General features: G+C 33.6%; 1 protein-coding gene and 1 long non-coding RNA gene across 2 annotated transcripts; both read right to left on the bottom strand.

The window, feature by feature from the left end:
- Positions 1–5,885: 5,885 nt before the first annotated feature.
- On the bottom strand, positions 5,886–24,437 carry PEX5 (peroxin 5). Its single transcript, XM_020377127.3, has 16 exons — positions 24,146–24,437; positions 23,939–24,058; positions 23,722–23,857; positions 23,155–23,348; positions 22,314–22,565; positions 21,254–21,370; positions 19,309–19,470; positions 14,242–14,420; positions 13,107–13,353; positions 12,369–12,453; positions 11,927–12,036; positions 9,682–9,906; positions 9,156–9,221; positions 6,858–6,952; positions 6,634–6,717; positions 5,886–6,328 (listed from the first exon to the last, which is right to left on the bottom strand). Exons 1-15 carry the CDS (start codon positions 24,266–24,268, stop codon positions 6,636–6,638), a joined length of 2,193 nt encoding a protein of 730 aa, XP_020232716.2. The 5' UTR covers positions 24,269–24,437; the 3' UTR covers positions 5,886–6,328; positions 6,634–6,635.
- On the bottom strand, positions 16,428–19,302 carry LOC145952802 (uncharacterized). The gene is made up of 2 exons (XR_014430295.1): positions 18,879–19,302; positions 16,428–18,772 (listed from the first exon to the last, which is right to left on the bottom strand). It is a non-coding gene; the product is annotated as an uncharacterized LOC145952802 (long non-coding RNA).
- Positions 24,438–25,616: the final 1,179 nt, after the last annotated feature.

Below are 25,616 nucleotides of genomic sequence, written 5' to 3'. Positions count from 1 at the left end.
AAAATCCTATAACACGTAAATTAATGAATATGATAAGAATAAATCTTAGAAAAATTTAGCAATCATATTGAACTATATGTTATTGATTTAATAAAAGAATAAGAACACAACCCACATGTTGGAGAAAAAGATACACACTAGAAGGGAGAGTGAATAGTGCATATTAAAAGCTCGTCCTTTTTGCAGTGAGGGAGTGAAGAGTACAAACAAACGAAGTACTAGAGAGTAATTAGACGAAGTAATGAAACAGACAAAATGGCACAAGTATTTTTATACTAGTTCATCTCCAACTCAGAGACTACGTCCAATTCTCAATCCAACCAGATTAAGTTTCACTATCTTATGCAAGATACAAGTATTCTTTACAAGCTATTTCTGGTAAACAACAAGTATTCTTTACAAGTCACTTCTAGCTAAAACCTAATTATTCTTTCAACAAGCCTCTGCAGGCTTAAACCTAAGTAATTCTTTAGCACAAGCATCTTTAGGTTCAACCACTAAGTACTCTTTTGCATAAGTCTCTCCAGACTCAACCCTTACAAATAAGAGTTACGAGTATAATTTTTTCTATTTTAGACGTGATGCTATCAAAATTACAACACAAAAAAACTACAAAGATCTAGATACAAAATTTACAAATGTGATCTTTATATATAAAAGCTTCTAGGAAGATGATCGTTGCAACAACGTTCAAATTTAAACATTTAAATTTCTTTACCAGTTACTTCATCTGTCTTCCTAACTGATTGTAGAGAGTACTATTGATGCATTTAATATGAGCATTAATTGCTTATTAGGATGTGTATAGCTTTTATCTGATCTAGGCATCTATTTATCATCATTTCCTTTTACTTTTGAGTGTAACAAAGAGTGTCAGCGCAAAGCAGTTGGGACTGGTGCAAAGCAATCCTTTTTAGTCCCTTTTTTGTGATATTTGGGATCATGCTTTTGGCTTCTCACAAAGATTTTGTCTTTTTCCTCATTAACGCTCTTCGAGACTTTAAAAGTTCCTTTTTGTTTGATCTGTCGAGGAATAACATATTAAAGCAGATGCAATGTCAATCTTATTCATTTAATATAAGTCAAATGGACTGTATGCTTCGTCTAATTTCTTTCATCTTACAGATGATATGTATTATCTTCACATTTCATCTTATTTGTTATGTTTCCAAAGAATGCTGACTTTTGCTTTAAGAAAATCCTTTTGTTTGTCAACATTAAAATTTAAGGGATTGTTTGTTGTCTTAAAGATAAGATTTTTGATTTAACAATCTCCCTCTTTTTGATGGTGACAAACACTTTTTAAAAGATATACATCTTTACAAGTTTTATTAGCTTTTTCTTTTGAAAAGTGATTTTCTTTTTAATGATAAGACAAAGCAAGTGTTCATATTTTGAAAAAAGTTCTGTAAGAAATGTTTAGTTAAAAAATCACATCCAAGATGCTAGAAGTCACGTGAGCAACTTTTATTAATTTGATTTCTTCTTATGACATTTGGTTTGTCATATTTACTTAGCCTCTTTAGTTAGACATTATGGTGTTTGACATACTAAGGCATCAGAGTGTACTGTTCAAACACAGAGGATTCCCCCTAAAAACATGCATGGTTAAACATAATAAAAAAAACAACACAAAATAAATATTTCCTTACAAATAGCAGAGAAAAAGAACAACATATTTTGATAAGTTCACAAAAGAGAAAAAAAAAAGACAGAAAAATACAAGAAAAATAAAATAAAGTTGACAAACGTTTTCTAAAACGTTTTTGAGAAAACGTTGCTTATTTTCCTCCCTTGTTGCGCTGACCCCTTCTCCCCCTTTGTCACCAGCAAAAGCTAGACAAGTCCAACTAGAGTTTCTTCCATCTGTGTCTTCCTCTATGGAAACTTGAAGAGGAAGTATGAAGCGACTAGTGGTGGTGTGGAGGACGAAGCAAATGGTGACGCATAAGAGATGATGTGGGAATGAACGAAGAAGGGAAGGAATATGGGAATGAACAGCCAGGGATGGAATGTCTCACCAAACAATTTATTTAACTAGGTTGGTCGGGAAGGAGGATGGCCACTAAGTAAAAGCCAATGATGGTTGGCGTGTCCGATCACAAAATCCTACTAACCTGAAATTGTTATGTTTCTCATAAAACATACTAAGTTAGTAGAACCTACTTATCAGGATATATATTATTTCCTTTTACTTTTGAATGCAACAGAGAGTGTCGGTGCAGAGCAGTTAAGACTGGTGAAGATCAATCATTTTCAGTATATTTTTTGTAATATCCGAGATTGTGCTTTTGACTTCTCACAAAAATTTTCTTTTCCTCATTAATGCTCTTTTAAGACTTTTGAAGTTCCTTTTTGTTTGATCTGTTGAGGAATAACACATTAAAGTAAATGCAATATCAATCTTATTCATTTAATGTAAGTCAGATAGACTGTATGCTTCATCTAATTTCTTTCATCTTATAGATAATATGTATTATCTTCAAATTTTGTTTGATTTGTTATGTTTTCAAAGAATGCTGACTTTTGCTTTAATAAAATCATTTTAGTTGTCAACATTAAAACTTAAGGAATCATTTATTGTCTTAAAGATAAAAAATTTTATTTAACACCACCATATTGTTGTAGTGCTTGAAATAAACATATGGCGACACCATAGTAATCAAAATAAGTTATCTTAACATGCGAATTCTTTTGTATTAATATCTCTATAGCCTTTTTGAGTTGCTTGTTATAGTACTCGACGAAAGTATTATATGCTATTAAGCATCCAAATTGATCATAATCATCTTCCTTGTAACTAAGAGTCATGAAATGGAATCATCACACATTGAGTGACCTCTTTAATCCACTCTCAACTAGGGGATGTCTGTCAGGATCTAGACGAAATATTATAATTAGCCATGATTACCTCACACCTTGTCGGAACCCGACATGAAGACGACCTGACGTCCAACTTAAAAACCTCACCGATTTTGAAATGTCTGATGATCGGACTAAACCTCTGTCAGTGGTTTTGAAGAATTTATGGAGTTACCACCGATATTTTTCTCAAAACATTAGAAAAAGAAAATCATTTTTGAAACAAAGTTGGGCATGAGGTTCGATTACGCATGGGGAAGGTGTTAGGCACCCCATAACGCCTAATATTAGTACCCTATGACGTATTCATTAGCAAAACTAAGCAAAAATTACCATTTTTACCCTTTTATTACAATATATGATTATGTTATCTACATGATTGCTATTCTAATCATACATTATTTAAAGCAATAAATAAGACAAGGAATAGAGAAAATAACCTCCGAAAAAGCTTTTATTAGTAGAAAAACTTGAAGACGCTTTTCGACAAGCTCTTCACTCTACACAAGCTCTCCGACACTCAAAAACTTTAACTGAGAAACTCCAAAATCCCCAGATTAAGGATTTCTTAATCAGGAACAGCGTCGAGTTTATTCCACTCGGAGTTACCTAAAGAGAGTCAAGAGGGAGAATAGAAGTCCAAAATTTTGAATTTTGGAAGGTTTGTGGAGAATGGTGGAGCCAAGCTCCTTTTATAGGCATTTGAGGGTGGGAACAGCCGTTCCAAAGGTAAAACGATCGTTGTCACCCAATTTTTTTACATACAATTTCATTTTTGGAACGACCATATTGAATTGGAACGATCATACTCATTTTGCAATGAGTATGCCCATTTTCAATTGAGTATGCTTGTTCCAAATGTCCAAAATCTTGATTTCTAGGTTGTTTTGACTCATTAAAAGGTCTTCTAGGGGTCCCTTGCTTCCCTTTGAAGTGTCCTTGAGTCTATAGGTCCATTGAGGGTCACTTCCTTTGATTCTAAAGCTTCCCATCTCTAGTTTGCCTTGTCTAGACAAAAACTGGTGTCTACACACCTACATTAGAGGCTCCTTACCACAACACCCTTAAAGTATAAGTAGATAACCATAAAGACCTTCTTGTAGAAAGCATGAATGTGTAGACTTTACAAACCACTATAAAACATCACAACATAAATAATAACCATTTGGTAATACTTGTCATATCATAGTCCTAGCCTTCTCCACAACACACCAAATCATGCTTGGATCTTATCATTGTCAGTCACAACTTGGACTTACATACTCAATAACATCACTTCTTATCACCATAATTCCTTCAACGTCATCATAGTATTATCTTCATGCATCAATGTCATTTATTCATTACATATTACAACATTCATCATTACTACATTATCAAAATATCTCTACTAATCATTCATTCACATTTTAACAAGGTATAATTTTAGCCCATGCGTTTATCATTCTTCCTCATGTATAGGTTAACTACTCCTTATGGACTCCTTTATTATTTAATTATCCTCATTAATATTAACTATATAAATAATGACATGACTCCCAATGAGGTCAAACTCGTGCCTAATGACAAAGATTAGGGATCTCTATGTCAAATTCACAACTGACGTGATAGTGTCCGTGCCTAGCATGAAGAGGTTAGAGACCTCTTTACCTAAATTGTGTCCGACACAAATGTCCCCATAGGAGTCAAAGACCCCTCTAAAACCAAACTACTTGACGTGATTCAAGTAACACCCGACAACAAAACTTTCTACTAAACGACATCAAATGACATTAAGTGAAACACCTCTCGTCCAACTCAAGAAGTCAAAAACCTCTCTATTAGAGTTGTCCAATTTATGAACAAAAGGTTAGATGCCCGAGTATACATTTCAGTTCTAAATGTCAGTAAAAGATTTGAAGGAAGAGTCTACCAAAAGAAGCATCAACTGCAAGCACCCCACATGAAGCTTTACCATTAAATTTTTCAGAGGTTAATGAAGGAGTAGCAGAGAATGTAAAAAGAGAATGAACATTTTTCACCCTTTATCATAGCCTATGGTGGATGCCACACAGACTAGAATATTCAAACTTGGTGTTGAATGAAAACATATACAATACAAGGAGGTTGTTAACCTATTATTCAAATCAGATAAAAATGAGAATACAACACCCTAAACAGAGAAAATATCAACGAGTAAACTAGAGGCGGCGTGATCAAAATCCAGTGACAAGAAAGCAAAACATGGCTTTCGCGAGCCAATTAAATGCAGCATATGGCTTTCCCAGATCGATTAAATGTAGAGAAAGTATGGCACATGAAACTTTCCAACTAAGTTATTTTTGGAAGTAACTGCATAGGGAGAAACACTTCAAATGGTGGACTTGTCAGACTAATTGGCTTTGGACGACAATCAACAATTGAAGGAGAATTACATAATGGCTTCTAATAGAGCCGATGTGACAACATTGACTGACCATAAATGACAAAATCAAAACCAGCATAATGTAGGCTTTGATAATAAGTCGAAGATAAAATAATAAAAGACTAAGAAAATGTTTGTCTGAATTTTTTTATAAATACTTTCAAGGGAAAAAAACATAATAAATTAAACTTATTTCATAAGTCAAAATCAACTTGAACATCTAAACATTTGGGTGATATGTATCAAACTTAGTTTAAGCACACTGCACACCTTGTGCTTCAACTAAGGCCTTCTTTTCTTCAATATTAGCTGACATCACAAAGTGGAACAACGTTTTTATTGGTGTAAAGATTTGGTCTTCATTCGAACCAAACAATTTTATGTATGTGATCCATATAATTGACCTCAGCTAATAAATAAATAAGGTTTATATTATTGATAGAACACGACTTAATTTGGAGTGAATATTCTCGAGTGCTAAATACACACCAAGTTAATGACACATACTCAGAGATAACTAAGAGTATAATTTGCACACATAAAAGGTAACTAAATTATCCCAATTTCCTGAGATACAATGAACCGACGCTAATTGGAAGATGAAATTGTAATTAAGACATTTATAATTTCAAAAAGGATAATAGTTTATCAAATAATAAAATAAAAAATTAGATACATGATATACGGTTAATCTTGTAAACTTATATATCTACATCAGTACATCCACGATATGCCCAACTTTATAATAGAAAGCCACATTCCTTAACTACAGTACTGCAGCTGTTCTATGATAAGTAGCTTTTGAAACATTAAGAAATGGAGTCTATAACTGCCTAAATCCAGTGTAGGTTGATCTACTTTCATGATATACACCATATGTTCAAAGATTGATAGTATAATGCCTCGTATTCACCTGCAGGCTTTATTGACTTGATCGGCCTTTCAGTTCTAGAAATTTCTATGGAAGCAGACATCTCTACTGCGGCTTTTAAAGGGAGAAAATGTCCCATCTACTCATCCAAAAGTTTTAGGGAAAATTAGGATTCATGTTCTAGCAACCACCTGCACATTTGAATTTATGAAATTAGCTGACCCTCCTGTAAATCATCCACTCAGAAGTAATCAAAACATAGGATGCATTTGAAAGCACTTATTGACGGCTTATTTGAATTAGCTTATGATGCATCCATTAGCTGTGTTAACGTCTTCTAATAATCTCACTAGGATAACTTACAAAAAAATAGCTCAGATTAAATGAAAATAAGTTACCCCTAACTCCCCTTTGATTATAAAAGTAACTTATACTTGGTGCTTATATGATTATTAGTTACTCCATAAGCACTTAATTAAGCTGTACTTAAACGCACCCTTACTGTAGTGGAAACTCCTTCTGGAGAAGGTCCAAATTACGACTATCACAAGCTTCCAACATGTCATTCCTAGAAGCACAGCTGGAAAACAGGACGAGATAAAAGGTAAGTCACAGGAAAAATAAAATTAACAATTAATTAATTTGAATTTCCACTCTCTCATTCGCCTCAATCAAATTCTGCTCTACTTTTCTCTGTTAATATACATTCTAATATCATACCTCAATGAAATCCTCAAATATTGCCATGCATTCTCTGCTTTTGGATTCATGGCAAGTGCTCGAACATAATAACGAATGGACTCATCATACATACCCTGTAAGAAATGAGAAAGATATAGTAAATTAGTATAAAACAGTTAAGATATAACATATAAGATTAAGAGTAAACACCCGTTTTGATGAAGTAAGTCAAAATGGCCCTTCGGTGTTTCATATCAAAACATAACATTAAAGGCCTAATGGAGGTCAATATTTGTTATTGAAGCACTATTTTGATGTATTTATTATTGAAGAACCAAATCAACAAACTTATAACGTAAGAGAATCTCTAAAATTCATGCCAGATTAATGTAAAAGCACCGATACTAATTTCAAACAAAGTCATCAATGTAAAAGCACCAATACTAATTTCAAACAAAGTCATCAATGTCTCAGATATCAACATCAGTCATTCATCCAATCATTAGGATACCCCACCTGTACTAAAATTCACAAATTCAAATTAAAAAGTCGAATGGTGTAGGTCCAAGTATCCAGCATCATCAAAGAATATCCGAAACAAATGAGAAATGATACATGTACAAAAAAATGAGAAAAGAGAGAGAAATTTAAATGTAATAAATGATATGATAGAGATATAGATACAAAAATTGATATTATATAAATTGTTGTATGTATATCATTATTACTCGAAACAAATAGAAGTTTGACACTAAAACAGCAACCGCTAGGAAGTGTTTGTGATTCCAGGTTGAAACTAATCAGACTCTAGACACCCAATTATTGATTTTAAATTAGCCACTTCTTTAAAATCAACTAATTGCATACAAATTTTAATTCAGTTTTAAACACTTTTATAAAACAAAACAAGAAAAAAAAATGAAGGATAGTTGAAAAAAAAAATTACTAGTTAGAATCACACTCCCTTTCGTATTTCCAGGCAGTTCCCAATAGAAATGAAGTAACTAATCCGCTCCCTTAAAATCTCCCAAGCATGGATCCAATTAATAGAAGGGTGCCTAAAAGACACTGTCATTTGGACCAGAGCAGCTTTTTTAACATATCCTTGGGCAACCTAAGGAGTTTAAACTATACTAACTAGTCATGGTTGCCACATCAAGCACTATTTCAGTTCAAACTTCAAACAAGCATACACTGGTAAACAAATGCTAAATTTGCTAATCCCAGCACCCAACACTTCATGAGAAAAACCTTAAGTACTTGATATACCTAGTTAACTACAGGAACTTTTTCTATTCATAAGTCAAATTATGCTTATCACATTTCTTAGTAAAAAATTTAATATCAAAGTATTAAATTATATTCTTTCATGAGTCTTTTTAATTGTTATAAAAAGGATTGATGAAGTTAAACACACAAATTAGATCAAGTAGAAACCAATTCTGTTTAATATAATTTCAAAAATTGATTCTGACAATTTATTACATATATCACTAACTTTTTAGCGAAATTTCACCTAATAAAGAAATTATTCATCGTGTTTTGAGAATACCAATTTAATTGTGTATGTATTAAAATTTTATTTTTCTAAACAACATTTTAGCTCTTTCAGTTTTGAGGTTGCTAGTTGGCAGTAAAAGAATTGCAGCAACAAAAAGTTAGCGTGAAAAAGTAGCAAATTTTAGGATAGGGAGGCAAAAAGTCAAGAGAAAATTGTTATCTATAAAAAAATTGGTCATTTTTATTTCTCCATCTTTGACATTTTAAAGAATACAGAGCAACTCAATTTTTGGGAAACTTTATTGTATGTGGGCCCCACCCAAAAACTTTCTTCTTATTTCTCCTCTCAAACAGTGAAAATTTGGTATTTTTATCCTATCTTCCTCATCCCCATTTCCTTCCTCTCTCATTACACCCAAACAAATAAAAGGTAAATGTTGTCTTTCTCCAATTATCAAGGCACACAACTGCAGTCTCAAATCTCCACAACAGAAACTAAACTTGGCCTAAATACTTGTCATCCATCATTATACACCCCAACAAGAATCGCACCTAATAAATTCCAATACATTGCATAGATTGAAACCCAAATGTACTCCCACCAGCGCTAAAATGTACTACCTCCAGCTTTGGAGCAAACATTGAAATCCAAAAACCAAAAAATCATCAGAGCTAAATATTCCTACTGACGTAGCAGCCATACACATATTACAGTTTTACACTTGCAGTTGCACCTTCCATAAACTTAGTAAAACTGAAACGATACAACAATGATTCAACTTCCGACTTGATATGTGCGTATGATACAAATAAGATATACCCCAACATGAAACTGACCTGGTTTGCATAACTGATCCCCATATTTGCCCAAGCACGAACATAATTAGGCTTTAAATCCAGTGCCTGAAATGAGTATGGCTTTAGTCAAAAGGAGCATTGCATCTAAGAAAGAATAGATTTAATTAAAAAAAAATAGATGGCACATTTACTCCAAAAACATGCCGTTACAATACAATGATAGAAAAGGCAGTTAATTTAATGAAATAGTACTTGACAGTCTTCATAGAATTGACAATTTTTATTCATTTTTTGGTTACTTGGCAAGGAAAAATATAATAATACTCACTCATACAAATACAGTTGGAAACATCTGTACATGAAAATCACTAAGAACTAATGATCTTCCCTAAAAAAAAGCTAAAACTACATTTGACATGACAAACCCCCTAACTTATAGTTCGATAAATGCCCCACCTCCAGGTCATACAATTGATTTCCGAAAATCTTGATACAATAAGTTACATTTGAATGACATAATAACATTAAAGCTACACCCATATCAAGATTAAAGTATATACAGTACCTGTTGATAAGCCATTATTGCATCAGCACTTTGAACACTGTTTGCTTGTGTTGCACCCAGCTTGTTCCATAGAGAGTAATCCTGCGGCTTAAGTTTTAGTGCTCTTTCAAAAGAAAGAATGGCCTTGTCATATTCTCTGGATAAATTGTACATGACCCCAAGAACTATGTGGACATCTGCATCATCAGGCGAGAGTTCAGCTGCTTCATTGAATAACCTAGCAACCTGTAGAATGGAAAATCAACCTTTCAAATTGTTAGATAGCATATTTAATAATTGTTAAATATGGAAACAGCTGTCACTAGTTTAGGTTGCAGTTACTACAATTTAGGAATTTGACTTATTCTTATATATTTATGACTGATTGTGTCGCACCCGAATATGTTATTATAAACAAGATGCATGTGTGGATGTACAACATACAACATTCAGATACATTCTTTCTATATGGTATTAGTAGTTTAGTTTTTTTGCCAGTCCTCCCTGCCACAGGCAGTTCTCATACTCAGGCAAACAGTACTCACGAGTCACAACCATTGTGCATCCCTTTCCCCTAACACCATGACTTCCTTTCTCCAATGTGCCTATGCAACCTGAGACAACATCCTCTGACAACCACGGCACTGTCAGCGCTTACCCAAACTGTTGTCTCATTAATTTAACCAAAAGATACTTTAGTTTCAGGATGTTTGTCGGATGAAACTTGGCTTCACAACAGGTGAGAAGCAGAATGAGTTGGGAAGGTCTGGTGCTGAAACTGAGTTTCATGACATCACACAAACTACTTATGAGCGCTATGAGGCTCTTATAGAATTATTCTTGTGTGAAAGTTGTCTGTCTCTGCCAATAACTCCACAACAAGATTACAGTGTGACAATCAGTCAATCATATTGCCTTTTACATTTTATGTAACCCGGCATTGCATAAGAGGTCAAAACATACTGAACAGATTCCCACAGCTACAATATATGGAAAATATGTTAGAAATAGAATATTTTAGGAGATAAGAATATGTTAATGTTTATTTTTCCAAGTTGCCTAGATACTTGATATAGCTAGGTTCAATTCATCATAGGAAGTAGCGGTATCTTAATTTTTCTCTTGTAAATTATTTTGGCATTAACTCTCTTTGTAATACTCTTGAATATAAAAAAGTCCATTCTGATGGATGGAATCATCAATCAAGAAAATTCAGAAAATAGTTGTTTATCTTTCACAAAATATATTAAAATATCATATCTTAGACTATCCTCTTTAGAATATATGGAAATATCTAAAGATATCTATGGGAAGGCCATGGGACCAGTTGATACTTCCGGTAAAGCCAGAAGGATAATCTAAAAAAACCACATAATTAGGATGATGTCTCCAATCTCAGAGCATGATTTGAACCAGAGAGTAAATTTGAGTAGAAGAGGTCATAAGTCAACAAGAAGAGAGAGGAAATAAACCAAACAGTCACGAAACAAGGGGGTTAGCACACGCCAGAGATGTCGTGATGGTAAAGAAACCTATGGAGATGACAGAAATATAGAACATGGTTGACAACTATGTAACCCTAGATAATGGGCTAGTGAAGACCAATATGCGGTCCAGCTTGATAGAAATGCTAAGATAATGAGCTAGACCAATGTGTTAATATATACTATGTGTCAGAATCCCTGGAAATATGCTGAAGATAATATTTTCTTGTATAAATTTAATTGCATTCCACAATTAGGAGGATAGGCTGAATATTTTTTTGTATTTATTGTACAGGATCATTGACCCTGAATTATAGAGATAGACAATGTCTATCGTAAATTAGGGTTTCCTTAATTAAGTTATATGTATTCTATTTAAGAGCAATTGCTTTGCTATGAATAAAATAAGAAACAGTTTTTTCTGACACTATGTAATCCTAGAGTTTAAAACTTCAAATACAGATAATATAATTAGTTAGACTAGAGCACCCAATGAATAAGCAATCCCCATCCCAGCCCTCTTCGCCACCTTTCTTTTTTTAACCCACGAATTCCTTTGCACATTGTATAGGGTAACAACAAAAGAAAGGCCAAGTAAACAACCTTGCACCAGAGACCCAAACAACTGCAAAGACAACAACCCCCACAAGAATTTTCAAATACATTTATATGCTAATTATAAAGTTATATTGTGTTGTGGATGACAGTTTTACTGTACCCACTATATGAAATAACTTTTTAGTTTTAACATGATTCCCACAATAAGTAATCAATCCACTTACATCAGCATAGTACAAAGAATCAGACATCTCAGGTGGGGCAAGTGTTCCATATTTTGGGTGATGGCGCAACCATCCATATAGATACTTCAGAGCAGCTGGTTGCTCCAGTTCTACAAATATCAGCAGATAACTCAACATTTAGTATCTAGGAATACAATGCAAAACCTACAAGTCATTTGCATATTGCATCAATAGCTTTCAATAACAAATTCAGCAAAACAGAACATGAGTGTAAAATAAAGTACAAGAAGAACCCTTCCAAAGCAGGCAAATACAAAGTAAAGCAGTAAAACTATATTAGCTCCTTTAAAAAGATCTCCAACCTCTACAATTTTCATCCAAGAAAAAAAACAAAATATGAAATTAATTCAAGCATCAAGACTTCATGAAACAAATTATCTTTAAGCTAGTTTGCTAATATCTATCAGAAGCAGACACTAACCATTTGTATGACTGACACCAAGAGCAAGAAGCACTTCCAGGTTTGTTGGGTCAGCCTCCTGCGCACGCATCATTGCTGCAATAGCCTGTGTAAGTTTAAGAAGTTTTGAAACAGTTAAGTTCTAAAGTAAACATTCAAAAATACAGTGATGAGTCAATGCAAAACATGATAAAATTGAGATAAGTGCTGACAATTAGTAGACTGGTATAGAAGAAGTGCCCATTTTTTACCAAATAGTCGATATAAAATTACATGAAGTGGCAACATAAATTGTACATGGGGGATTTGGAAAATAAGTTTCCATATTAAAAAGACTTTATAGGCAGAAAAACAGTGAAAAATAGATTTCTATTTAATTGCATCAAAATGCATCCTAGTCCTACCACTTATATTATGAAAATAGCCATTTTATATTATTGTTGTTATATATGAAATAGCCAACAAATATACTATTCAGTGAACTAATTTTTGCCAAATGAAATTGGAAGCATATATCATTTACTACATATCCAGAACAATCATTTGATGGTTTCAGCAGAGAAGCAAATTTGAATGGCATAATTTATTGAACAGCAATGCCATCTCTGCCATAGACTGTTGACATAAATACAAACAAATAGATTGTTTGTCCGGTAGAATATTTGTATGGCTCTAGCAATGCCAGCTACATGATTATAAATGTCATTGCAGACTAGTAGACTACACAAATACAGGGGCTTCAACAAGGCATAATCCAACCTGTTGATCATCATCATTCTCTGCATGTGCTATTCCAAGCAGTCTCCACCCTTCAGAATTCTCGGGGTTTTTTAGGACTTCAGCTTCCAATGCTAGAACTGCTTCACTTAAAAGTCCTTTCCTGAATAGATCTTGGCCTTCTTTTAGTGGATTTGCATGACCAACATAAGGATTTAAATCTGAAAAGACATAGACGCCCCTTGAACTATCTAACTGCTGCTTGGCAGCAACTTGCTCATTTAAGAACCTTCATATAAGCCCCCAAAGAGATTTTAATTAATAAGGGAATAACCTTCTCACTGGCATGTAATATTTTCAAGTCTAAAGGGAAAAATATGAGCATAACCCAAACACAAGAAGAAAAAACAATAACAACAGTAAAGAAACAAGAAAATATTGGTAAAAGAATTGATTGATGAAAAAAGTGAATATATGGGAATAAGCCCTTAAACAAGGAGTTGCCTTCAAACAACTTTCAAGAAAATAACACAATTAATCAGAAATGTCACATATCCTATTAAGAAATGCACATATATCTGCTACAGCATATCATATATCTGGCCAACACTACAGTTACTAAACACATACATAACATACAACACACCAGTATCTGTCTTATCACACTCATCTCAACCTCATTATTTCACTCCTACTATGTAGTATGTATTGCCATAGAATAGAAATAGGTGTCCTAGACTAGACTCCCAGTTTTTATATTGTCTGATTCCCGCATCAATCTAGAATAAGAGCAAAAGAAGTATGTACTTAGCATATGAATTTCCAAACGGAAGGTGTGGCATTCTCTTGCTTCAATATAAAAACAATAGGAAAAGGGAATCAAGAGTAGTTAAGACATTATTCTAAAAAGGAAATAAGAAAAACAGATTAAAACATTAATCCAAAATACTAGACACACATCAGCCAAAAAAAGCTTCCAATCTCTTTGCAACTTCTAATTCTATTCATAAAAATCCCCCAAAGAAAAGTACAAGTACATAAGATGCCTAGTTATGAGTCATTCAATATACTTTTATAACTTACAAGAAAAGATGTTCTTTGCCAATCTATCCAGTAAAGTTATTTATGATGAAAAAAACAACAATTCCAGTTCAGTCTGAAGGAAAGCTTGACTTACTCATCGTATGCCTGAGCCCAACTATCAGAAGTGCTATCACCAAGCTGTTGCTGAAATTCATCTGCCCAATCATTAACATTCAAATTTGAGAATTCATTAACCCACTGATCATCGACTGCATCATGCTGCCTTCCTTCAGTTGTAAATTCATTCACCCACTGATCAGGTCCATGATAAACCTTGAATCCACAAATCAGCATTTAAATATGAGTAAAAGGGCTCATCGATTAATTAATTTTAATTTTCTATGCACTTCCATGACTTTGTATTTAAAATAAAATCAAGTGTCAAGAATAATCAACTGTGAGATGTACTATGTATCACAGACTTGCATGAGTAAAACTGTAAAAGGGTTGCATGAGTAAAACTGTAAAAGGGTGGCCTAGTGCATGAAGCTCCAATTATTTTCTGGTCTTGGGAGGTTAAAATACATGCAGTTGTACCCTATGCACAGAGAGGCTGTATTCACAATAATATGCCTAGACCTCCAGGTCACACAAAGCAACCTTACCTTTGCAGGCTCAACCATCAAAACTTCAAGTAATATGAAATCTAGAAATGAAACATCCAACACTCTATACATACAATTACACGAGTTTGCACAAAGCATCACAAGCACAATTAAGAATATTGGTAAGACTTGAATATCAGACTTAGAATTATCCGAATGCTTGTGGAGAGTGATTCCTCAACCCTTTATTTAAAATGATTAGAATTAAATTACAATAATGATGAGACCCCTTGATTATACGGATTATGCAATCATAATTAAATACAATAAAATGGTAACTAAACAAAAATAACAAAAATAGAAATATGAAATAATAATGATAGAGATCAAATGGAAATCAGTAACAAATCTCAAACGGAAATCTGAATCAAATCTTAGATGAAAATTTGGATCAAATCTCAACACTCTCCCTCAAGTTGGAGCATATAGATCATAGACATCCAGCTTGGAACAAATGTAGGATATCATCAGCCCTTTGAGAGACTTGGTAAAAATCTCTACTAGTCGATCATTAGAATTGACAAAAGAGGAGGTGACTTCTCCAAAAATCTCTCGTATAAAGTGACAGTCAATTTTACAAAACTGAAGTTCACTAAGGGGTTGCTTTAGCCAAATCAGCTCACACGCAATAACAAACATAGCACAATATTTTGCCTCTACACTAGAACTTGCCACAATTTGTTGTTTCTTACTCTTCCATGAAATAAGATTTCCACCAATTAGAACACAACATTCGGAGGTTGATCGACGATCACTAGTGGAACTAGCCCAATCTACATCAATATATGCCACATAAATTCCTCTTATATATCTCAAAATTCGAACTACATCATCCCAATGACTTTTACATGGAGAATTGAGAAATTGACTAACAACACTGACTGCAAAGGATATGTCAAGTCTAGTCATGGTGAGATAATTCCATTTCACAACTAGTCTATGATATCAGCCTGGATACGAGAAAGACTCCCCCTAATCTGGCATTAGCTTGGTATTTGGATCCATGGGAGTGTTGATGGGCTTACAATCTAGCATTTTGATATCTCCTAAGATGTCAAGGGCATATTTTCTTTGGGATATGGCAACACCTGTCTTTAATTGGGTTACTTCAATCTCCAAGAAATATTTAAGTCGACCTAAATCCAAAGTTTGAAAGTGTTGAAACAAATGACTTTTAAGGTCCTAGATACCCCCAATGGTTATCTTTTGTAATAACAATATCATCTACATACACCACAAGATAAATGCATTGATTAGTGGAGGAAAGTCTGTAAAAAACTATGATAAGACTCACTGCGAGTCATGCCAAATTTCTGAAGAACAGAACTAAATCTTTCAAACCATGCTCTTGGACTTTGTTTGAGACCATATAAGGCCTTGCGTAACTTGCAAACAAAGCCACTAGACTCCCCTTGAGCAACAAACTCGGGAGGTTGTTCCATATAAACTCCCTTAGCTAAATCACCATGTAGAAATACATTTTTGATGTCCAACTGATAAAGAGGCCAATGCCACATAGCTGCCATGGACCAAAAAGAGACGAACAGAGACCATCCTGGAAACTAGAGAAAAAGTATCATTGTAGTCTAGGCCAAAAATTTGTGAGTAGCCTTTGGGAGTCAACCGCAGCATGATAGGTGATTAGATCAAGAGATGAAGCATCAATCTCTTCATTGGGAGTTGCTTCCATAGGTGGAGGTCAAGGGCGACAATGATAAGTAAGAAGGGAGGGTTCGGGAGAAGGGAGGAAACAATTAAGTGATGAATGACAGGAGGAATATATAGTACCCGACAAATAGATTCAAAGGAGATGGATGAGATGAAAAAGGGAGTATCTTCATAGAAAATGGCATCAATAGACATGTAAAAGCAGTGGTTGGCAGGAGGGTAGCATTGATAACCTTTTTGGGTTCATGACTAACCAAGGAAGATGCATTTAATAGCACAAGCCTTCAACTTATCAAGACTTGGAGGGAGATCATGAACAAAACAAGTAAAACCAAAAACACGAGGAATATGAAACAAAGGCTCATCAAGAAATAAAATAGAATGAAGGACAGTTTTACCAATAGAAATAGAAGAAGAGGGCATTCTATTAATAAGATAACCAGCCATAGGAATGGCATCCCCCCAAAATTTATCAAGGGTAAAGTAAATCAAGAGGGCACGTGTAGTGTCAAAAATTTGTTGATGCTTGCATTCGGCAACACCATTTTGTTGTGCTGTGTGAGGACAAGAGGATTGGTGGAGCATACGATGAGATGCATAAAATTGTGAAAGGATTCAAAAAATTGCACAGCGAAAGTGTGGTGGGCCCATAACCCATAGGTCCCTGGATCAAAACCAGGCTTTGAAACCAACTTGAATATTAGGCTTAGAATGATCTAAATACTTGAGCAGAGTTATTCCTTGGCCCTTTATTCATAATGATTATAAATAAATTACAATAATAATGACATCCCTTGATTATAAGGATTATACAATCATACATTAAATACAATAAAATGATAGCTTAACAAAAATAATAAACATAGAAATATGAAATAATGATGGAGATCAAATGGAAATCGAGAACAAATCTCAGATGGAAATCTGAATCAAATCTTAGATGAAGATCTAGATCAAATCTCAACAGTAAGCGTGCAATTTAAATATCCCAAAGAGAAAAAATTCCACTCTTGGGAATCATAGTCATAGAACTCATGCAAACACCCATTTTCTCATATAGATAGGGCTACTCAAGAACTTTTAGGAACCAAGAATTGAAAAGATAAAGAAGAAAGATTTTAATTCTTGATTGCAAAAGGACACTGAATAAGGGAGATAACCCTCCTTCAAAGGTTTCCCCTTCAAAAAGGATTTCTCCTTTCACAAAGAGCTAAAGCTCAATTTACAAATGAAAACAACCTTGTCCTCAAGGGTGCAAGTAGGCTAAAACTGCATTGTAAAAGCTACAAACAACAGTGGTATCTCTACACTCAACTTGGCCCATTGCATCAATAATTAGACCCATCATGCCGAATGTGAAATTTGTCCATATTCCTTTTAACTTTTTCCAGAAAAAAATTAGTGGAAGAATGATGCATCTTTGTTGTGCCTACACATAATGACTTTGCTGCCGACAACAACTCCGACAATGATTCATTGGTTGTTGTAAGTAGAGGTATCAAAATGAGCCAATCCAACTAATTCGAGTTGACTCATCATAGGTTGGTGTTTTAATGAGACCAACCTAACCCAACTCACGTTCTGGTGAGCCAGGAAAATTCCAACCGGACTAGATCCACCACATAGTGATGGGTTAAATAGGTTGGCTCACCAAATTTTTTAAAATAAAAAAATTAATTATATGTTTATGCTTTTAATAAATAAAATAAAGGTTTACAATTTTTTCTATCAAGAAAGCAAGTCAATCATTGGTTTAAATGCAAATACATAGCAAAATATCAAGCAAAATTTCAAATAACTACAAAAAACGTAAACATATAATTTTTTTTTAATTGTAATGGGTTAAACAGCCAACTCACTTAGGTTCAAACTCATTGGCTCACAAGTTAAGTGAGCCAAGTTGAAATTTAGCAAATATTGGTACACATTTTATTTTCTGACCCTGCCCGACATGGACCCATGGTGAGCCCCTGGCATGGGCTAGTAGTGAGTCGGATTAACTCACTGGGTTGAACCTCACTTTGACACCTCTAGTTGTAAATGGGAAGGTGTCTAATGGTTTGGCTGACATCGCAAAGATCCTTAGCTTTGTCATCAAAGGATGCAGCTCTATTGAGGACCAATTGATGGTGGTATCATATAAGTTGGCATCTAGTGGGTCTGGAGAGGTGTAGGTGCAATTAATCTCCATATGATCCCACGTGAAGCACTATTATCTTCCTCTTTGTCCCTTGTCTCAATTTGCTACCTCATATCTCGCAGGGCATTGTTGCTATAGTCCAAACCGCTAGGTTTTCAAATGATGGAGTAACCCGCACTGGCATAGGGGGAGGGATGCCAAGAAATTTCAAGCTGACCAAGAAACACCAAGAAAGAGTTTATTGCACAATCTGTGGCTGAGGACAAAATTAAGTGCGGTTGTAAGTGGCCTTCTAGTCCATAGAGTATCTTCCCTTACCTTGAAGTTGTCAATCATCCTGGGTGCTTCTGTATAAACTATGGCTAGTTGTTCCTCCATTTTCTATTGCAATTCCTCAGCCTCTTCTGCTTTACCACCTTAGCCTCGTTATTCATTTCGAATTTGACTTTTATACCCAGCTTCTTTAATAAAATAAGCAATTTTCTGCTTTTTTGATGTGTTTGTCTAAACTGCTTATTTTTAAAATAAGCAGTTTTGTACTTTTTAAAAAAGCAACTTCTATCTACTTAAAAAAATTACTTTTTTAAAAAAGAGTTTTTTTTAGTTCAAAACAAATTGGCCCTTTATATGGTTAACCACAACCAAAAACTACATCTTGATGTATCTTAGTTTTATAATTGAATATATGCCAATCAATAATATATAAAACACTTGCAAAAGAATACGGTTCCAAGTTCATTGGACATGCCTTATCATTTAAAAATTCTCCAGCCCATGCATGACCATGATTATATTGTTGATTGTATTCTGTTGCCCAATCTCCAGATGCAGCATTCTCTTTAACTTGATTGTCATCAATAATCAACTCACCACGGCTCATCTTTGATACAAATTGAAGGAATTTTGAGTTCTGCATACCACAAAAGCTTGTTATTGATTTTTTTATTTTTTTCAACAGAGGAAAGAAAGCAACAAGAGAATAAAATATTCTTCTTAACGAAGAGCACAAGAATATAGCACAGAAAAAACACACTCATCAACATTCAATGAAGTTTTTATTCCATCCACATGGCTTTCAAGGATATCCTTTGATAAAAATTATGGCATAGCACAAAAGAGTCACTTTAACACCAATCTTTCAGAGTCTTTCCCTCCTCAATCTTGTAATCTCTTCTCTTAATTTCTAAATACTACCTCTGTCTCTAATTATAAAACCCTTTCAACTAAATTACACCCTTTGAGAAAATTAGTTACTTTAGTTAAGAGCATTAAATTTGTCAATAATTTAAACTACTTTTCCAAAAATAACCTTCTCTCTTTTCACTTAATCATTTCCCACCTAATTAATTAATGTTTGGAAGAGAGAGATGTCAATGTGCTTATTTATCTTCTCCAATCCTAATAAGAGAGGGAGATTTTATCCAATTAAATTCAAGCACTTATTATTTTTTGTCTAAAAGAATTGTTAATTAAATAAGGGCATTTTGGAGAAGATATAACTAATGCAATTGATAATTAGAAGAGGGTCTTATAAAAATGAACAAGCAAAAAAGTGAAAAGGGTCTTATATATAGGGACGGAGGTAGTAATTGAATATTCTATATAAAAAGAAAAAACATGGTCTTAATGCAGCCAAAGCATAAGAAAAATATAACAAAAAGAATATGCTAGATACAAACTCAAGCATTACATTCCAGCCCTAAACATCAAATATCAACATACCACTAGAATATTGTTCTCATCAAATAATTCCTATTTATGTACTCAAAAATATTTCCAGAATAAGGGTCTGTACGGAAAAACTTTTCTAGAAGCACTGTTTGGAGAAAAAATAGGAAGAAAAAATGAAATAAGCTTCTCAATAACCTAAAACTAGCTAATGCATAAGTTAATAAGTTTTTGAAGAAGCTAATATGACAAACCTACAAACTAACTTGTACATAAGCTAAATTTAACTTATGAAAAAACTTATTTTGTTTTTGCTTCCTATTTTTTTCTCCTAAAAGTGCTTACGGAGAAATTTATCCAAACAGGCTCTTCCCCTCATTATAAAATCAATGAGGGATCACTGTGAATGTTAACATTAATTCCTAACACTCATGTTGTCCTAAGTGACCTAGAGTCTTAAATCATAGGATTCTCACAAGCACCAAGTGATCCTTCCCTTCCTGTAAATATTAGAACTACTACTACTGAATAAGTTGCATGTAAGTAAGAAACCAAAATACATTTTAATGTAACAGATAGATGGAGATTGTGCAAGACCTGGAAATTGTCTTGAGCACCTGAAATTCAGGCCAAGTAACATAATAATCATGTCTCAAAGTTGTCAAATTCTTCACACAAGTAGAAAATTTAGCAAAATCCAACATCTATCCACAAGATTCAATTATCATAATCTTAAGTTTGCAAAAGTAAAACAATTATCAATTAGGGGATTAGTGTACAAGTATTTCTCCCAAATTTCTCATTTTATTTATGAAACAAAACAATACACCCAGATATGAGTATGCAATGATATAGATTAAGCAAGAAAAGAAAATAAAATCGCAGGGAAGAAAGGGTGAGTAAATTAGTAAAATGTCAAAAACTACTGAACATCCATCTATTTTGATATCTCATTGAAGTACTCGATTGGAATGATTAACATGCTTGTGAAATAAAAATATAAAATTCATGTATAGTAGAGAAACCTGAAATTTAGGGTCACCATTTTGGGCCAATGTGTTCGCGAGCATACGAGTCTGCTCCATTGCAGCAAAGTTTGGCATGTTCATACCTCGCATTTGATCTACTGATGACAATTGTGACTGCAAAAACAAATAGCAAGAGAAAATAATTTTAAAATTAAGAGGAAATGAATTGCAAATAATCAGTTATACCTGAGGTACTTTCAGAAATTGATTATTATCTACGGGTGCCAGTATAATCCAAGCCTATGGATACCAACATCAAGACAAGTGACAAAATAAGGCATTGCATCAAAGACAAATTGTCTGAAACAAGAAATGATTCCGCTCTTCATTTTGGGTTAGATGTTCTCTCATGGCCTGTTTGCTTGGATTCTATTTGTTTTGAATGTTTCTGGTTGAAACTATAATTATAATAATTTCAAAACAGAAAAGACATCACACAGACAGATATTCTTATGACATTCCCCACATGGCTCTTCCCTTCTGATATGTGTGCTATCTATACACAGGTTATGGATCCCAACATCAAGACCAATGAAGAAACAGGGCATCGCATCAAAGTTCGAAAAAATATTTTGAAGAGAAGGCCATGGGCAAAGAGAGGAAAGCAAGGATTGTGAAACTGAATTTTAGAGGAATAGACCTACAATAGCAGAAAAGGCTGTAGAAACAACATGCTAGGCCAGGAAAATCTAAAATTAGAACTTGGGAGTTATGCTCAGAAAGCAATTTCCACTAACTAATTATATGATGAACTTGTTTGGGAGATTTCATGGATTGACCAAAAATGGGTATTGCATGTCTAATATTATTCAAAATTCAGAGTTTATACAATTTAGGAAACAGAAATATGAGAGTAATCCTAAACTGTTTGCATTAGCAGTCAGTTCAGTATAACAAGTCTCCTCAATTGTTCAAGGATTTCAATTCAATTTCATGTTAATAAACTCAATGCTACATTAATTTTTTTTAATTCATCAATACTACATTAATTTACAGATTAAAAAAGAGTAATATACTTCAAATTATAGCCAGAAATAGAACAGTAAAGACTTCTCACACGTTCAAATTCAGACGCCCAACCATTTGCACCATATTGTTGCTCAAATGAGTTAGCCCATGAATCAGGATTATCATATTTTTCTCTATGTTGACTAAATTCAGTAATCCACCCGTCAGCAGCAGGAGCACCAAGTCTCAGGTTTCCTTGAGACTCATTCCAGTAATCCTCAAGCTCCCTAAATCTTTCAGGCATAGGTCCCTTACCACGAACATTGCTGTCAATATCTAGAGAGCATAGAAGTGCATTTACCTGAAAATAGTTACATGTGATAAGTTCGGAGAAGAGCAATCAAGAAAAAAGAATTTAGGCAAAGACAGCATTTTGTTTTAGGAAAATGTGGCATCTGGTAAAAATCATTATTCCACATGCTTTATAAAAGGAAAGGTTGGCATACTCCAGTGGAAGAGCTTTTCAAATTTCTGAGTAAAACTAAGGAGAAGATATAACTTAAGAAGTGATAACAACAGACATTTGACTCAATAAAACAAACGGTCAGTTGAAATGCATGAAGAAACAGCTATTGTACAGGAGCAACTCCCAAGCCCATCTAAACCCAGTTTTATTTGCACCCAAAAATGAATTTTTAAAATCATTTTAGCAAAACTTGAAGGCAGATTGGACAGGAGGAATCTCTTGCGCAATCACCCCAGAGCCCAGGTGACCACCCTTGTACCTAATCACAGTATTGAACTCTAAACATCTAATACACAAACAACTAAAACTTTCTTTGTTACTCTTTTCCCTCAATAACCAATTCAGATTTCAGAGCACTGTTCATATGAAAGTAATAAACTAAACTAAAATGAAACCAGATGAAGGTGTCCATGAATTTCCTTACTTGGGCATCAATGAATTCTTCGCTCTTATCTGCAAAGAGATGTCTGGCCATTATGCTGCTCCGGTCACGTATGCATTGTTTATCACCTTCAGATAAACCCAACATTGGAAGAGGGGCAGGATGAAAAGGCACTCCACCGCGGCTGCTATCAAGAAATGAGTGCAAAAAGCTCGATAGAACTCGTTGCGGTGTCCCTGCAGAGATAACAACATCAACTCCACAACTCCTCTACGCTCTCAGTAAGCATCCAAATAACACATTCAAGTCCCCAGCACATTGCCACTAATAAACAGCACTTGAACTAAATCCCACATAAGGAACAAAGAAAAAACACCACAAACAACAACCAGCACAGCAAGTAAAAGAATATGATTAATTATAATAAAAACCATAAAACAAAACATCTTCCATAGTCATTCTCCTATTTTCACTTTATTTTTTGCTCACTAAAGTTAATACAGGAAAAAGAGAAGACAAAAATAAAATCAGAAAGCAATGAAAAGTTGTTTTCACTAAACCAAACTTGAGAAAAACAGAAAACATTTTCTCAAACCAAACACAACCTACCCTCCAAGGGCGGTTGTTGAAGCGGGGGCAGCAGCTGCCGCGTTTGGGCAATCGCACCCTCGCGCTGTATCTCATCCCACGTCTCCTCAAGCCCCGTCGCGCCACCGCCACGGAACCTTTGCAAAAACTCCGAACCCTGTGGTTCCGTAAAAAACGATCATCAATTGAGAAGTACAAGTATAACACACAAACAAAAACCGAACCGAACCGACCGAACCTGCGAGTTTGCATCCAATAGAGGCTTATCGAGTTCGGAGCCTGGAAGGTAATTGGCAGGGGAGTAAAATTGCGAGGCAGGGTCAGTGGGAGTGGATGTAGGAATCTCCTTCAGCCTCTCCTGTGAGGAAACAAAGAGAAGAAATCAGTGATGAGTGAATAAATGGAATTAGTGATGAGTGAAGGGTGGAGAGAGAAAAAGAGCGACCTGAGTTTTAGAGGAAGAGCCGATAAGGGCGTTGGCGAGGGAAGCGAGCGGGTTTGCGGCGGAGGAGGAGGAAGAGGAGTCGCCGCACGCGGCGGAACCCGAAACGAGGTCGCGCATCGCCATGGCAGCCACCAACCAAAGCTTTCAATTCTCACTTCCACACGCGAATTGGCGGTGGCTGTTTTGTTATCTCTATGTGCTCTCTGCTCAGCTGTGCTCGTCTTTTTCTTCCCCTTTTTTTTTACAATTTTTAAAAGGGATGGGATTAGGATTGGATCACAACATGTGAGTTATGCAATTTATGTTGAGTTTAATTATTTGTTCCACGGTTTATATACTATGATACTTTCAAAGATAGAGAGATTTTAATATATTTTTTTATATAAATTTATAAAAATTAAAAAAAATTAATTTAATTATAAAATAAATAATCTAAATTATATTTATAAAATGAAATATAAGATAAAATTATAGAGATTAAAATTATAAGATTTTAATAATGTTATAAAACATTAATAAATAAAAGAATTAATAAATAATAGAAATAAAAAATTATTAAAATTAAAATATAGAAATTCAAAAATTTAAGATAAAAATCAAAAATATACTTAAAAAATTATTAAAATTAAAATATAAAAATTTAAAACTTTTAAGTGAAAAAACAAAAAATATACTTAAAAAATTATTAAAATTAAACTATTTAAATATATAATAATATTATTACAAATAAAATTAGAATATATAAAATAAAAATAAAATGACTAAATAATTTAAAATTTTAAAGAATAAAATATCATAAATATTATTTAAATAAATTATTAAAAATATAAAATAAAATTATAATTATAACTGTATTGGTACTCTCCTAAATAATATGGGTATCGTAGAATTTTTCTTATATATCTTTATCTTTATTGATCAATATATCAATTAAATTTGAATATTCTAATCGTAATATTTATAGATATTAGTTTTTAACAATACCCATTTTAATTATTTTTTAAAGGGAAATATTTTCAGATTTTTTCATTAATTGTTAATCAAGAAAATAAAAAAAATTTATGAAAAATCACAAAAATTATTATTATTGAAGAAAATAGTTAAAGAACTTTTTTTTTAAGAATGATCTCCAAAAATTTGATATAGCTATTTCAATTTAATATATTATGAATTTGTTATATCTTACAACTTATTCCAATCATACGTTGGAATTTGAATTTGAGATTTAACATTTATTTTGGCATATTATTTTTGTTAATTCTCTATCAAAATTTTTTTTTTTTACTTAAATCGTTATATATGTTGTAATTTGTAATAATATATGTGTTGATTTTTTTTTAATGAACTTCAAATTTCACATTTTTTTTACTTAAATATTGTGATATATGTTGTAATTCGTTAATATGTGGTTAAAAAATAATTAATTCATACCTTAAATTATATCTAGCTGATTAAGACAAAAATTCAAGTC

The sequence above is a fragment of the Cajanus cajan genome, chromosome 10 (assembly GCF_000230855.2).
Source record: "Cajanus cajan strain Asha chromosome 10, NIPB_CcT2T_4, whole genome shotgun sequence".
Lineage (NCBI taxonomy): Eukaryota > Viridiplantae > Streptophyta > Magnoliopsida > Fabales > Fabaceae > Cajanus > Cajanus cajan.
Note: the sequence above shows the minus strand (reverse complement) of the source record. Positions and strands in the feature narration are given on the sequence as shown.

Excerpts from the sequence above, each read along its gene's own strand:
- PEX5 (XM_020377127.3), bottom strand. The coding sequence starts at position 24,268 with ATGGCGATGCGCGACCTCGTTTCGGGTTCCGCCGCGTGCGGCGACTCC. Across the intron at positions 13,354-14,241 it reads TGGGCTCAGGCATACGATGA|GTTCTTAAATGAGCAAGTTG; the intron begins GTAAGTCAAGCT and ends GCTTATATGAAG. Across the intron at positions 12,454-13,106 it reads AGAATGATGATGATCAACAG|GCTATTGCAGCAATGATGCG; the intron begins GTTGGATTATGC and ends AAACTTACACAG.